Below are 14,098 nucleotides of genomic sequence, written 5' to 3' on the forward strand. Positions count from 1 at the left end.
ATGTATGTAGTGAAAACACCAACAGATTTTTTGAGTGGCACAAATGCGGGCATAAACCCACTCGCATTTGCTTTAGTCACGTCATTATTAGCGTGAGAGTGAGAGTTATTGAGGTGGCGTGTGATTTTTTAACGGTTTTTTTTCATTTTTTTCGTGTTTAATTTTTCAATTATTCACCTGTTTTCATTTTATTTGCTTTTTATTAAATGGTTTACATATAAACGAGATTTATTTATTTACACTGCATCTTAGCTCGCTTGTTGCTTATAATTTCAATGGAATTGTTTTCAAAATTATATTGTGTTAATTTGTCCGAACGATGAAGTCAGACTTTCAGACAGGTTGGCGAGATGTTTGTTTTTTAGCTGTTATTTTTTGCACTCTCTTTTAGGGGGAAAAATACATTTGCCAATATCGGATTATTTTTACATTAGCGGCTTGTCATATACATACTATACATGTATGTACATACATACATATGTATATGTATTTAATACAAAGCGAAAATTCGCGAGTTTCAATGAATGCCAAAGGGGTATATAGAGATAATATAAAACCTTATTTTGCACGCTTTTACAATAACAAAAACAAACAAAATAAACACAAACAGGAAGTAAAATACTTCTTAATCTTGAATTGCAATCATCAAGTACATCACATGTTGAAAACTTCGCGAAACTGCTAACCTTGAAACCTAAAAGGGTATAAAAAGATCTTTATGTATATTCATTTTGATTGGCTAGTTTGTATGGCAGCTATATGCTATAGTGGTCCGATCTGTACAAAATATTCGGAGATTATAGGGTTACCTTGGACAACAATCCATGTCAATTTTTGTGAAGATACCTTGAAAACTGAAAGAGTTTTTCATACAACGACTTGAGTTTGATTGGCTAGTTTGTATGGCAGCTATATGCTATAGTAGTCCGATCTGAACAAAATATTCGGAAATTATAGGGATACCTTGGATAATAATCTATGCAAAATTTCAAGAGGATACCTTGATAAATGAAAGAGTTATTTATACAAGGACTTGATTTTCTTTGGACAGTTTGTATGACAGCTACATATACATACATATGTTATAGTGATCCGATCTGAATAATATCTCCGGAATTTATAGCGTTGCCTTAGACAATTATCCATGCCAAATTTGGTGAAGATATCTTTTCAAGTAAAAAAACTTTGACTTTTATCTGTCAGTTTGTATGACAGCTATATGTTATTTTATATGGCAGAGCAATAGAATATGAAGACCTGAAATATAAAGGATCTTAATATGATTAATTGATTTTCTTCGGCTTTTCGCTACTTACCGCGCTGACTTTTTAATTCCACTACCTTACAAGCCTCCGAATATTAAAAAAAAAACTCAGCTTAGCAATTAATAATTGGAGCTTTGAGTCTTTCAGAAAAGCTTTTAATAGATAGCTATTACAATTAACTATGTTACCCAGTCTCATACATAAAAAAAAAAAACACTTGGTATCAGTAACAAATGCATCCGTTGTTTTCTTAGTGGATTCTCAACAAGGTAAAGCGTCGAGCTTTGAACATTTCTGCTGGGCCTCTGATCACTCAGACTTACTATATGTATTTGAACTATTTTCAAAATATTTAGGTTTGTGTTTCAATGGAGCTATCAGGGCCAAATTACCAAAAATCAAATATGTTTTTTTCATATGATGGAATAGTTGTTTTAGTTAAGTTTTTTTCCATGGGAACTTAGAGGAATTAAAGAAAACAAATAAATCCAGCTGTTTTCAAAACTGTCGTATTAAGAGTTTATCTGTATTCGAATAAAGATTGCTCGTAGTTTTTTAGGAAATGTTCTATGACACTACAACAACAACAACATGTTTACATTTTTTCATATCAGCAGCTTGAGTTTAGGAAACGGAGAGACTTCGAATTTCGGCTGGGAAGGAAGGATCATTAATGCGAATTTCCAAAATTTACAAAAACTTTATGGATGCTATACTGAGAGCCTAACCAAATTTTAAAATAACATTCCTGAGAAAAATAGAGAAAAAGTGAGAAAATCCCTTATGTTTGCCCAGAAGGAGATATGAAAGTTATCATATTAAAATAATCAGAAATTAAATCGCCTTCAGTGACAAAGTGTTTCGATTAAAAACAAATCTCAATTTATTTTCGGCCTTTTCGCGAAATTTCAGGAAGTATTTTAAAAACTGACAAAACTGCTTTCTTTTCTGAACAAAATTTGAGCTTGTAGAAGAAAGCTTGTGAGGAAAAATATAGTCGGCAAACTAGTTGAGCTTTACGATGCATACTAGTTGCTAAGTAATTTATAACTATTTTGAAACAGAGCAAGCAGAAGAGAAAAAAACCCTCTCCATACATTCCAAATAAATAAAAAATACCAAAATTGATTTTTACTTAACAAATGACCTCCTAAGGCAAATTTTTTTTATTTTATTAGAAATCGAATTTTTAAATTTTCTAAATCATTGCATAATTACATTATATAAGAAATATGGAATTTTACACATATACATATATATGCATATATATATATATATATATATATATACGTATATGTATGTATGTATTTAGCTCATATTGCTTTTTATCGATTAGGTAACACCATACTAAACTACTACATAAGATGTACTAAAATTTAAGTTTGCTTTCATACAAATTAATTTGCTTGTTTTTTTAGTTTTTTCCATTTTTTTTTGTTTTGATTTGTTTTGTTTTTGTCTTTACCAAATTTACAAAATTTAATAATATCAAATTAGCATAAATGTAGTAATGTAAGTATGTATGTATATTTATTTAATATAATATGCTATAAGTACTTAAGTATAATGTTTTGGTCGTAATTGCTACACATTTAATTGGCGACTACTAAATTTAATGCTTAACATAAACATAAAAACAACAGGAAAATCAAAAGGAAATCACAAAACATTTGCTATTTATACATAGAGAATACGCAAATATTTATAAAAAAAATAATATTTATAAATAAAATTACATAAAATTTGTGGAACGCAGTAAAAATGCACACAGCGGTGACGAGTGGAGTAGGCATACAATTATATACATATAAGGTACGCTTTAGGTATATATGAACACGCGCTGTTGTTCTTGCTGTTGTTGCGTAGCAGACGTGACATTGTTGCTGTAATGCGTTTATGCATATTTTACTAAATTCTGCTATTAACAAGCTAATTGTATGCAGCTAACGCATCTAGCAAGGAAAACACAATAAATATTAGGTTGTGTAGGTAATTGACTTTTCACTTAACTAACACAGTTGTTTTTGTTATTATATGTAATAATATTATAAAACTATTTTGTTATCGTAATCCTTAGAAATCACATATTTAGAAGCTACAACAAAAGATTTAAACATTTTTTTCAATAACTTTAATATGCACCAGCTGTTTTTTGTTTTTGTGTTTTTGTTGGTTTTTTTGTTTAATTTTTATCAGAAATATACCATAATAACAACAAAATAAATTATAAATATACGAAATAATAATTTGCTGCTGAACGCAAGAAAAACGTTTGTTCCAACAAGGCCGCCACATTTGACACAAAGTAAAATGATGCCTTCTAATTTCGCACAAAACAACATACATAAATAAAAAACGATTTCGTCATTGCACATTTCTGTGTATAAATTGCTTTAGTCAGCGCTTAAACCAGCCAATATTTGTGTACCAACAACAACAATTATTATTTGCAATAATATTTTATATTTTTTTTAATTTTATCATTTTTTGGGTGTTTGTTTTGTTTTTATTTCTTTGACTACTTACCAACGACAAAACAGTTTGCTGTCAAGCAGTTGCTGCTTATTGGCGCATATGCTTTATTTCTAATTATGCTGTTGGTTAGTTGGGAGCTTGGCTGGGTGGCAAGGTTGGCTTGTTGGCGGTTGGTAGGTCGCTAGCGTTTGTCATTGCACATTCCTTTTGTGGCGATGATCGTACATTGATTGGCAGCTTTTGTTCTTTTCGATTCAATATGATATAAAGCGAAGGAGCCGCAAATTATTTGTGAACAAATATTTTTTCGCAAACGAACAGGCTGCGAGGCGCATTTATGGCATTTTTTCGATTTTCTCAATTTATCTTCAATTTATTTCGTGCATCATTGGCGTGCAATTGTTAGTAGAGAGGCGGCTTAAATTTTGTTTGATGTGCATTTTGCTTGTCTTGCATTTGCAGCGGACAAAAGTGCATGCGCTTTGTTTGCTATTTATTGTTGTTGTTGCTATCGTTTAAAGTGCAATTTGTCGGGCGGTCGGTCGGGTTAGTTACCGCGTTATGGGTGCTGCTCATAGTTAAATTAAGGGTGCTTGAAGGTGCGCTTAGTTGCAAACTATGTTTTTTTTTGTTGTAGTTGCCATTATTTGTTTTCGTTTTTTTTTTGCATTCCCATTTGTGTGTGTGTGAGAGGTACATAGGTGTTTGTAATATGCTTAGCATTGTTTTAATTTATATATTTTTATGTTTTTTTTTTGCATTCTTCCATTCGGCCTCACATGACAGTTGTGACATACAAATAATACAATACATATGCAAGTAGATATGCCACACCCGCAAAAGTTGTGAAATTTCAAAAAACAAAATAATTTTGGGTACGTGCACTCGCTATGCGTCTACATAAATGCATTTATAAAAGCTACAAGCTTAGCTTAGTGTTCTATTAAAAAAAGAGCTACCAACCGCAAGCTGCTTTACGTTCTGATCGCTCATGTGATGACGTGATATGCAACAGTTGCAATGAAAAGTAGGCGTACTTATGTATGTACATACGTACTCATGCGTGGCTAAGAGCTTACATAATTTAGGCAGGCGATTCAAAGAAAACAATATTTAAGTTAACGAATTGCAACAGCAGCAAATGTGTATATTTATTATGACTTTTTTTCGTTATATCACTTTTCCGCTAGTGTTGCCAAATTAAAAAAGTATACAAATAATTTATTCAAATAAAAAATGTACAAATAGTTGTGATGTTGATAGTGTTTGGCAGCGGTTTGTGAGTTTTTAACAAAAAATATATACATAATTTGAACAAAGTATCAAAAATATTCCAAAAAATTTCAAAAATAAAAAACAGAAAGTAAAAAAATATATGAAATACAAAAAACAATTTTAAGATTATAAAAAAAAACAACAGGCCGGCATCATGTGGCAGCAGCAAACAGTTGTTTTTATGTTAGTTGAGGCAAAACGCGCAAATGTGCCCATGCAGTGTTAATAATCCAAAATAAAATTTGTTATAGTTGTTAGTCGGTTTGGTTGGTACATTTTTATTGTTGGCATGCAGAGTGTGGAGTTATTATAGTTGTTTTTGTTGTTGTTGTTGTTACGGGTGAAAGTGTTCCCATTTGATATTCAATGTTTTTTGTTGTTTAATTTTTTGTTTTGGTAATTTATTTTAATTTTATTTTATTTTTTATTGCGTGTTATGTAAAACAACGAACGCATTGTAAAGTTGAGATTGCGAAACAAAAGTAAAAAAGAAGGAAAAAGAAGAAAAAAATAAACAAAAACATATTGTGAGTATTACGAAATGATTGTTATATGATGAGATATGTGTTAGTGGTAATATTACCTTAGGGTACTCGTATTATGTAAAATTATGTAAATATAAATACTAGCCAAGCATAAAATAATATAAAATTGTGTTTTATAAAGAATATTAGGAATAAAACAAGATAATCATAATAATAAAAGTAAAGCAGCTAATGCACTTAATTTTTAAATGTTATTTTATTATAATGCGAGCATAAGTCGATAAAAGTTATAAAAAAATTATTATTATAGCAGTTTTTAGCTAAATGAGATCTATTACGCTTTCAAATTTAGCTTGAGTTAAGCTTGAGCACACACAATTTTTATATTCGACAAAATATTTTATAAAAATAAAATTTAAAAAATGAAAATGACTTTAAAATTTGGTATTAAAGGATATTAAAAAAATAAAACTATAACAAAATAAAGAAAACACATTTTATTCAAAAATTGCATATAAATTAAAATCTTCGGGGTAAAAGAAAAAAATAAACAAAGTATTTCTTAAAAATCTATAAACAAAAATCGGAAATCTTTTTAAAAATGTATCTTAAATTGTGAAAATGATCTAGAATGGTGTTTCGAAATATAATTTTAACACGATTTACTGCAACTTTCATACAGCTCGTAAGCTTTGCTCAAGTCTCAATTAGCCGTAATTACGCGTCTATATATAATTTCACATGTTATCGCGCTATGCAACGTATCAGCGCGCGTGCTTATCACAATAAAATAAAAGCAGTTTGAAAAAGTTATCACTACCACATAAATATGCCAGCATTCGAAAGCGTAATCTTATCTACACATAACTAAATAATCAAGCAAATAACTATCAACCTGTAAATTAAATGGTGGAAAAACTCAAATGATTATTTTTGCGCGAAATATATAAAAACAAAAACATATTTATGTATGTAAATATGCAAAAGTGTAAAGGTAACAATGAAATAAATAAATTTTCAGAAAACAAACATTAATTTTTAATAAATCGGCATAAAGTCTTATTAAGTGTTGCATTTTAAGTTAATATTTATATTTAATTAACGCTACATATGCATGTATGTGTTTTTATATGAACGCGTGCACAACTGTGTGTGAATGCACTTTTTACATATGTGCAAGTATGTTGTGTGTGTTTGTTGTTGTTTTGTTGAATTTTACTTTGCTATTTTTACTTTACAGTCAATTGTTTAATGTGTATGTTTTCTTTTTGTTTTATTATTATTTAACGACTTTAATTTGCAATTTCCATGCAATGCAATTCAATTTCCATTCAATTAATTTCATTTAATTCACTTTACTTTAGTTTTCTATATATTTTTTTTATTTCAATTGAGTTTTCCAATATATAAAGAGATTTCTATATAGAGAGATTATATGTTTTTAATAAGTAAATAGTTTTTTTGTTAGTTTTAACTTGTTTTTTGTTTTTGTTTTAATAATAAATTGTTGCTATATAAGAGTTAACTAGAGAAATATGCAATAAGTTTGTATGCATGTAAGTAAATACATAGCGTGTTATTTTTCTTATAATACAAATATGAGATTTCGAGGAGTTCAAAATCATAGTAATTTTTTTTTGTGTGTAAATTCAACTGAAAATTGTGTGAAACGAGCTATTCTTAAAAATGTTTGTAAATGCGCTCTCAGCGTCGATTTTGCTTTATTAATTGTTAATAATAATTATTATTTTTTTGTTTGTTTGCTTTGCTTTTGTATTTATACTTTACGCTTAAAAGCAAGTAAAATGAAAAGACCTTCAACTGATTTGTGACTAAACTTTTAACCGGAAATTCTTATCAACAATTATGAAGGGTTGGAAAGTACAATAAATAGTTCTATGTTTTGCTTAAGTTCGTTTATTAATGTTAATGCTGATTTAGTTTATAATTTTTCTTTTGGCATTTTAATGCATTTTTTTATCTTAAGATTTGCCTTTTCATTTTCTCACTTTTTGCATTTTTCTTTAGTGTATATATATTTTTTATACCTTTTAAGTTGTGGTTGCTTCGCATTATAACAGTAATCAATAAGATTTCATAATATAGCAAATACAGTATAATTATATGTTTTTTTTAGCAATTAATCATTTAATTAGGTAATTAAGTATGTAATAATTCACCAAATAGGCCGCAAAGGCAGCTTACAAATTGGCGGCATTTACGGCCGCATGGCATTACTATACGGAGACTCTTATCGCTCTTTTACTCCAGCTCTCTAATGCTTGTCAGCAGCAGCCAAGCTAAGTTGACCGCTGCTGGTTATATTTTTGAGGCTTTCAAAACATTTTACTCGTACTACGAGCGTGCGATATAAGAGCTAATAACTAGTTATAATAATTGTAATTACTTTTTTGTTGCTATACTTTTTTGTTTTAACTATATGTATGTAAATAAATAATAAACATGTAGTAGTAATAATGTAATTGCGTTTACACAGTAAGGCCAAGATATGAAGCAACTATGAGACCCAACACAGTCAAACATAACAGGATCATGATCTTCTTTCGGCGCGCCTTGCTCTGGTATTTAAGCGCCTTCTTTGTGTCTTGCGTTGCCGTCTGCACATAGTCCATAGCATGCTCCACATGATATTCAATGCGATCGATCATCTCGCCCTGCGACTCCACCAACATAGCCATATCCATGAACATGTCGTGTAGCTCTTTGATCGATGTCTCCAATTTCATGATATCAGCATGACGAGCCTCTATATCGGCCAGCGTTTGTTTGGCCTGCTGTGTCTCCATGATAATGCCTTGAGTGAATACTGCTGGGTTGCCTTGCTCCAACATGTCTTCCAGTTCTTCGCTGGTCGTTGCACGTCCGGTAATCTCCAGCTGACGTTGTATTCTACCTTTGCAACGCTCTCGGTAATCCGTTTGCGTGCGATTGTATTCTGTCATCACCTCGACGAATTTTCGTGATAGCGTTGAATGTTGTGTTTTGCGTATACGCAAATCGGCGGACGATTTGTTCTGCTGCTCCTCTTGCTCTATATTTTGTTCGATGCTTTTTAGCTTTCCACGGACCCGATTTGCATTCTTTTTAATATCGGCCATTAAATCTTCAAGCTCCTGCTTGGTTTTCTCATCTGACTGAGGGGCGGAGAGTATAGCTGAATGCTTTTTTTTCACTTCCTCGACATTGTCTTGAACGCGATCGATCATACCACGTATCTCCTCCACCTGCTTGAAGAACTCATCCATATAAGAATCATGGGCATCCACATTGACAGCCACTTCCTCGGACTCTTCGTCGTCGGATTGGGCTGCGTGAAGTGCGGCTAATCTGTCTTTTGTCATTTTGCAGCTTTATTTATTCAAGAACTGAAGTGTTTGAAATTGTTTTTGTTTTTTTGTGGTTCGCGTTTTTTCACTGAAACACTTCTTAAGCAGTGCGTTTGCTTTGAACTTTTTTTAATTTGTATTCTAATTTTAACTTTATATTAGCTGACTTATTTTCGTTGACTTATTTTGTCGTTCGTTGGCTTTGTTGAGCTAAATTTTCAGTAGATTTTTTCAAGGGACAAGGGATATAGCTTTGCTCAATTTCAAGACGTTGTTTATAATTTTTTTTGTGGCAGTTAATGCTCCTAATTTAGCCTATCACTTATTTGTTTCAAAATTATATTAATTGAATTTTCATATAATACTTATGGTGAACTTGACACGAGCACAACACAAATTTTTGCTTTTCTTTTATACGCCAATTCGTTTTTGCTTTTCCATTTATCACTGCTAATTTTGTCGGTCTCACAGCGTACTTCGTGTGTGCAACACTTTCCACGCCTGAATATTTTTTTGCGGTGGTGGGTGGACGCGGGCGGTTGTTTGCGGCCCGTTCGTATGACAATTATCGATTTTTCCTTGCGAAATGCGGACGTTTGGAACCAGCCGCCGTACCGCTGTCTTGGCAATAGTTCTTTTTTTGAGGCGTTGCTTTTTGATATTTCTGAATTAAATTATTGACTTTTCCTCTTATTTTTGTCACTATAAAACTGCCTCTTTGATTGCGTTATACATATATTGCAAGTTATTGTTGAGAGTGAATATTACATATATCAGCATACGAATTTTTAGCATTTGTTATTTCACGTTGTTAGAGGGGGCAGAATGAATTTGAACGTGTGTGTATTGGTATGTGTAGCGGGTGAAGGCAATGCTCACGGTCAACAAATTCAATTTACTGCGATATCCACGACACTCGACAATAATTTGGGCGACATTAACAACGACGACGATAGCGATAGCTTAAGCGACAATAGCAACGGCAGCATGACTCACTTTCTGCCTCACTTTTGTGTGTTATTTTCGTATTCACAGACTGTATGTAAGCTTTTTTAAGTGCTAACAGTTGTATTTTTTATTAAATATTTTATATACAGAATTAAATTTTATCTTGTGAGTTGTAGCTCTTATATTATTTCACATCCACAAATTGTAAGCTTTCGAATTTTTTGCTTTCCTTTTGATAAACACCTTTTATATTTTATAACCAGCACTTGGAGCACTCAATGGTATAATTTAACACACGCGCAGGGAGAAAAATTGTTGGTATCTGCTGTTGCGTTCGCTGCTTATGATGACGATGAAGGTGATGACGCTGTTGGACGAGCACAATGTCGAAAATGTAGCTTATCGTTGAAAGCTTCCGAACAACAATAGAGAGGGGTGGGTTATGATGGCAAAAATCAGCGCAAATTGTTACTAGAACGCCAAAGCAGCTATGAATGAGAGTGGATTGGATTTTGATTGTTGGTAGATGGTTTTTGTGTATCGGGTTTTCTATCACGTTGTTTTTGCCTCTTCTTTACTTTCGTTATTTGAATTCCTTATTTTCCACTTTTATCACATTTATGGGACTAGTACTCCCTTAAGTTTTCAAAAATGTTTCACAAATTTTAATATAACTTTAGTTTTGAACTAGTTTCTTTATATACATATATGTGAGTAGCCTTTTTAGCTACTCCTATTGTTGTTGGAAATTCTCTTTAGAAGCGTGTAAAATGAAGAAAAAATCGATTTTTGCTCAGGGTCTTTTTTACAACCGAACGCGTACGCGCGCGGTTACACCGTTTATGCGGCGGTACGTCAGTGCAGCTTAAATAGAATATAGACGCTTTAGGAGTAGCGTGGTAATCACTTTGTTCACTAATTTTGTATTATTTTCTACAAAAATGTGTTTCGTGAAAAATATATTCCGTTTGTGTGACCCTATAGTAAGAAAAAAGGGCCAGTGTGAGCGTTGACTGATTTTCTTTTGGTCACGGTTTATGAAGCACGGACGTCCGGAAAATGCTCTCGACGCGTTGCTGGCTCTTCACAATCTAATGAAAGAAGCAAGAGCGCTGCTGTATGAAACTAAGACTGCATCGGTATTCGCTCGTACACGAATGTGGAATTCGTACGCTCGTGTGGATAGTCTCTCTAGTGCGTTTGCGTTGTATATATTTTCCATCGGGGGAGGCACAAGCGTTGCACTCAGCGGTTCATCTTTTGGAGGCTATACTCTCTGCTGTTGTTGTCACGATTAGTTGTCCAACCTAAGCTCATATTTTCCCGGCAAATTTTCACTAAAAAATTGTAGGAGCATTTGTTAAAATTGGAATGTTTTTTTATTAACTTTTGATTTACCAGTAAGGGGCGTTGATTACACCATTTAACTCTCCAATGTTATTTTCCTTACTTGACAGCTTTTTAATTATGCATTAATCACTTCTTCGCTGTATATCGTTTGACAACCACTTTTTATTACGTCAAAGGACACAAATTAAAACACCAAAATCCACATAAATACCGTATATGTTGAAATCAGAATCGATGTAAAAATATTTACTTCTGATTCCAAATTCTATCTATTTGGATAAATAATTACGATTGGAAAATTAAGCACAAAAATTTATGCACTGCAAAATTGAATAAACCAATTCAGAAGCAATTCACTTATGCTTTATTTTTTTTTGTTAGCACTTTTGACATTTCTCTTTTGACTATGCGTTGTCACGTAATGAAATGTCATTAAACGTAATGAACAGTAATACCACATTGCAGAAAAGGGAGAAATTTATCCCACAAAAGAATTTAAATTTTATGAATGGAAAATGTTTCATTAAATAAAAATTAGTATAGTTGAATGTACATTATTTGGCATCCATATATTATTGGTCCAATCCTAAGAGTTTTCAATTATATTAATTTTTTTAGTATTAACAGTAACGATAATAATATTATTTTGAGGTAATGAGTTGGATATAGATTTTTTTTAATAAATATCACATGAGTACCTAGCTATTGCAACCTTTTTTCTCACGCTACAAAATGTATCATGAGATTTTAAAGAAAAATATGTTTGTATAAGTGTTTGGAACATTTTAGATCTTTACTTTGCATCAAAATTTCATTTATGCGCAGAGAAGTACTCACTTTACACGAATACCATTTGTTATCCCATTGGCATACTGCATATCTGCACTGGCTTCATATCATTTTAATAGCAATTAGAAATACTTGGACTTACCGGATACTTTGTTGTCAGTACTATCCCACATATCTCATCACCGACGAGAAACTGTTCACCCAACATTGCCATACAAACATTTTCCCACGCACGATCAATTTTATTCTTCCGTAAACGTATTACCCACTGGCCACCTTTTGTGTTTGCTGGATCCTCCCACATCGGTTTTATGCCCTGTTTAAATAGGCTTAATTCCCGATAGGGTTTCAAAGCTGTTGGCCGTATAAGATGCGAATACAAAGACCACCATTGTTGTACACTGGCACAGCGTCCTACAACATGTAGGGATTTACTATAATCCGTGGCACGATGTGTCCCCTTACGTGAGAACCAAAGGCAGTATGTATGCTGCAGCCGGTTCTCATTCGGCCCAACTTCTAAGGGTGGCAGTTTATCTACATCTATTTCATTTTCCATGTCACTGTCATCGCTGTCAGCCAGATCTGGCCATGGTTTTCTGTAAAATATGTGAAATGATGTAGTAAAAGTCTGATGTTTTTATATGCATAATATTGTATTTCCAAAAAAACACAACCAATCACAACTTGCTTTTTTTAAACAAATGTTTCTTCGAGAGTGATTATTGTATATTTGTATTCTTTATACAAAAATTTCTAAGTAATAAACTTGAAATAACGTATTGTTTGCAATGCAATTACGTTATAACCGCAATTCAGTTAGGTGGCATATTAAAACATTTTCAATTAAATCTGAATTATACAGAAATTTAAGTAATGTCAATAATTAATTAAACTCTATTATCTGTTTTGTTGTCTGTGCCAATATAACAGAAATTGTGTCAACGTCGCCCTACGAAAACATAACCTAAACAATAAGTGATAACACGCGAACATTTGTTTATATTCTAAACATTGTTTGAATGGACAACACGATGCGCTATTTTAAGTCATGAGACTTAAAAATAAAAAATTGCAGCATATTCTAAATATCATTAGGAACGAGTGTTGGTTGTAGCTTTTTTTGCTTCAACGTCGAGAAGTTAGCTAACACACAGACGCAGCACTTACGATTCGTACTGTTTGGCTGGCATTTTGTCCATAACTTGAGTATACAGTGTTATTGGAAGTTACAAGATGTCCGTTGACAATTCGATGGGCTCGAAAGTGTTGCGCCAAGTGTTTGGTGCTCCAATAGGTCTGAGATGGTTTGTTGTGTTGTTGTCAATGCTTCGCAGTTAGTGCGCCTACCGCTACCACTGCCAGCAAATTATCCGTGTTAATCACTGCTCCAATTTCAGCGAAGCTTCTCGTGCTTTTATTACGCGTTATTCACTACGTATCACAGTTTTCCAATGAAAGCGCGTTGTGTATACGTTACGATATCTTTTTATTGATAATTTTTAATTAATAATAAAAGTGCAAATGGCCAAAAAATTCCAATAGTTTTCAAAAAAGTCCCTTGCGATTGTTTCTGAGTTTGCTTTTAAATAAAATCTTATTAATTGTCAAAATTTGGCATTCTCTTTTGTGCAACAACACGTTGAATTCAGATTAGTAAACAAACATGGTTGCATTTGGCAGGGATATTCAAATAGAAACACTTAACCCTTAAGTTTTAAATTTTACAAATTTAAGAAAATTATATTAATTTAAAGTTATTACGAAAAAACAGTATATTTAAACAATTACACATTTTGTTTTTCTTAAATTTTTCCACTAATAATGATGTTTGGTTGGTTGCACCATGTATGAAGGAAAACCGTGGTCGAAGTCTCTTATTCCGAATGTGTGGATCTCCGTTTCTCTGGTTAACTATCTCCTCATATACTATATGCCTTTAAACTTAGCCTCTTAGGTTGACTTTATATTACATACGAGGTGTCTGCAAAAAATAATCGGTCAAGGCTCTTCCAATCGTCGAAATACTTCCCACATTCGATTCTTCACTCATATCTGTAAAAAATGTGTTTGTACGGTCGCCCAACTTATGGACAACATAATCGGCCTATTGAGCGACTTTCGCAACACCATCCATCATCCATCTTGAGACCCAGCATACATT

General features: G+C 32.4%; 2 protein-coding genes across 2 annotated transcripts in view; both read right to left on the reverse strand.

Annotated features, from left to right (window-relative positions):
* The window catches only part of LOC126750893 (eukaryotic translation initiation factor 4E type 2), a 159,187-nt gene extending 145,681 nt beyond the window's left edge, over window positions 1–13,506 (reverse strand). Inside the window, exons 1-2 of the mRNA XM_050460674.1 lie at window positions 13,105–13,506; window positions 12,077–12,533 (exon numbers count right to left, since the gene is read on the reverse strand). Of these exons, the coding sequence (XP_050316631.1) occupies window positions 12,077–12,533; window positions 13,105–13,136 (489 nt within the window). The 5' untranslated portion in view covers window positions 13,137–13,506. The remainder of the gene's footprint in view (window positions 1–12,076; window positions 12,534–13,104) is intronic.
* Window positions 4,853–11,469, reverse strand: LOC126750892 (syntaxin-1A). Its single transcript, XM_050460672.1, has 3 exons — window positions 11,194–11,469; window positions 7,994–11,132; window positions 4,853–4,926 (listed from the first exon to the last, which is right to left on the reverse strand). Exons 2-3 carry the CDS (start codon window positions 8,860–8,862, stop codon window positions 4,911–4,913), a joined length of 885 nt encoding a protein of 294 aa, XP_050316629.1. The 5' UTR covers window positions 8,863–11,132; window positions 11,194–11,469; the 3' UTR covers window positions 4,853–4,910.
* Window positions 13,507–14,098: the final 592 nt, after the last annotated feature.

This window comes from Bactrocera neohumeralis, chromosome 2 (genome assembly GCF_024586455.1).
Source record: "Bactrocera neohumeralis isolate Rockhampton chromosome 2, APGP_CSIRO_Bneo_wtdbg2-racon-allhic-juicebox.fasta_v2, whole genome shotgun sequence".
In the NCBI taxonomy this organism is placed as follows: Eukaryota; Metazoa; Arthropoda; class Insecta; order Diptera; family Tephritidae; genus Bactrocera; species Bactrocera neohumeralis.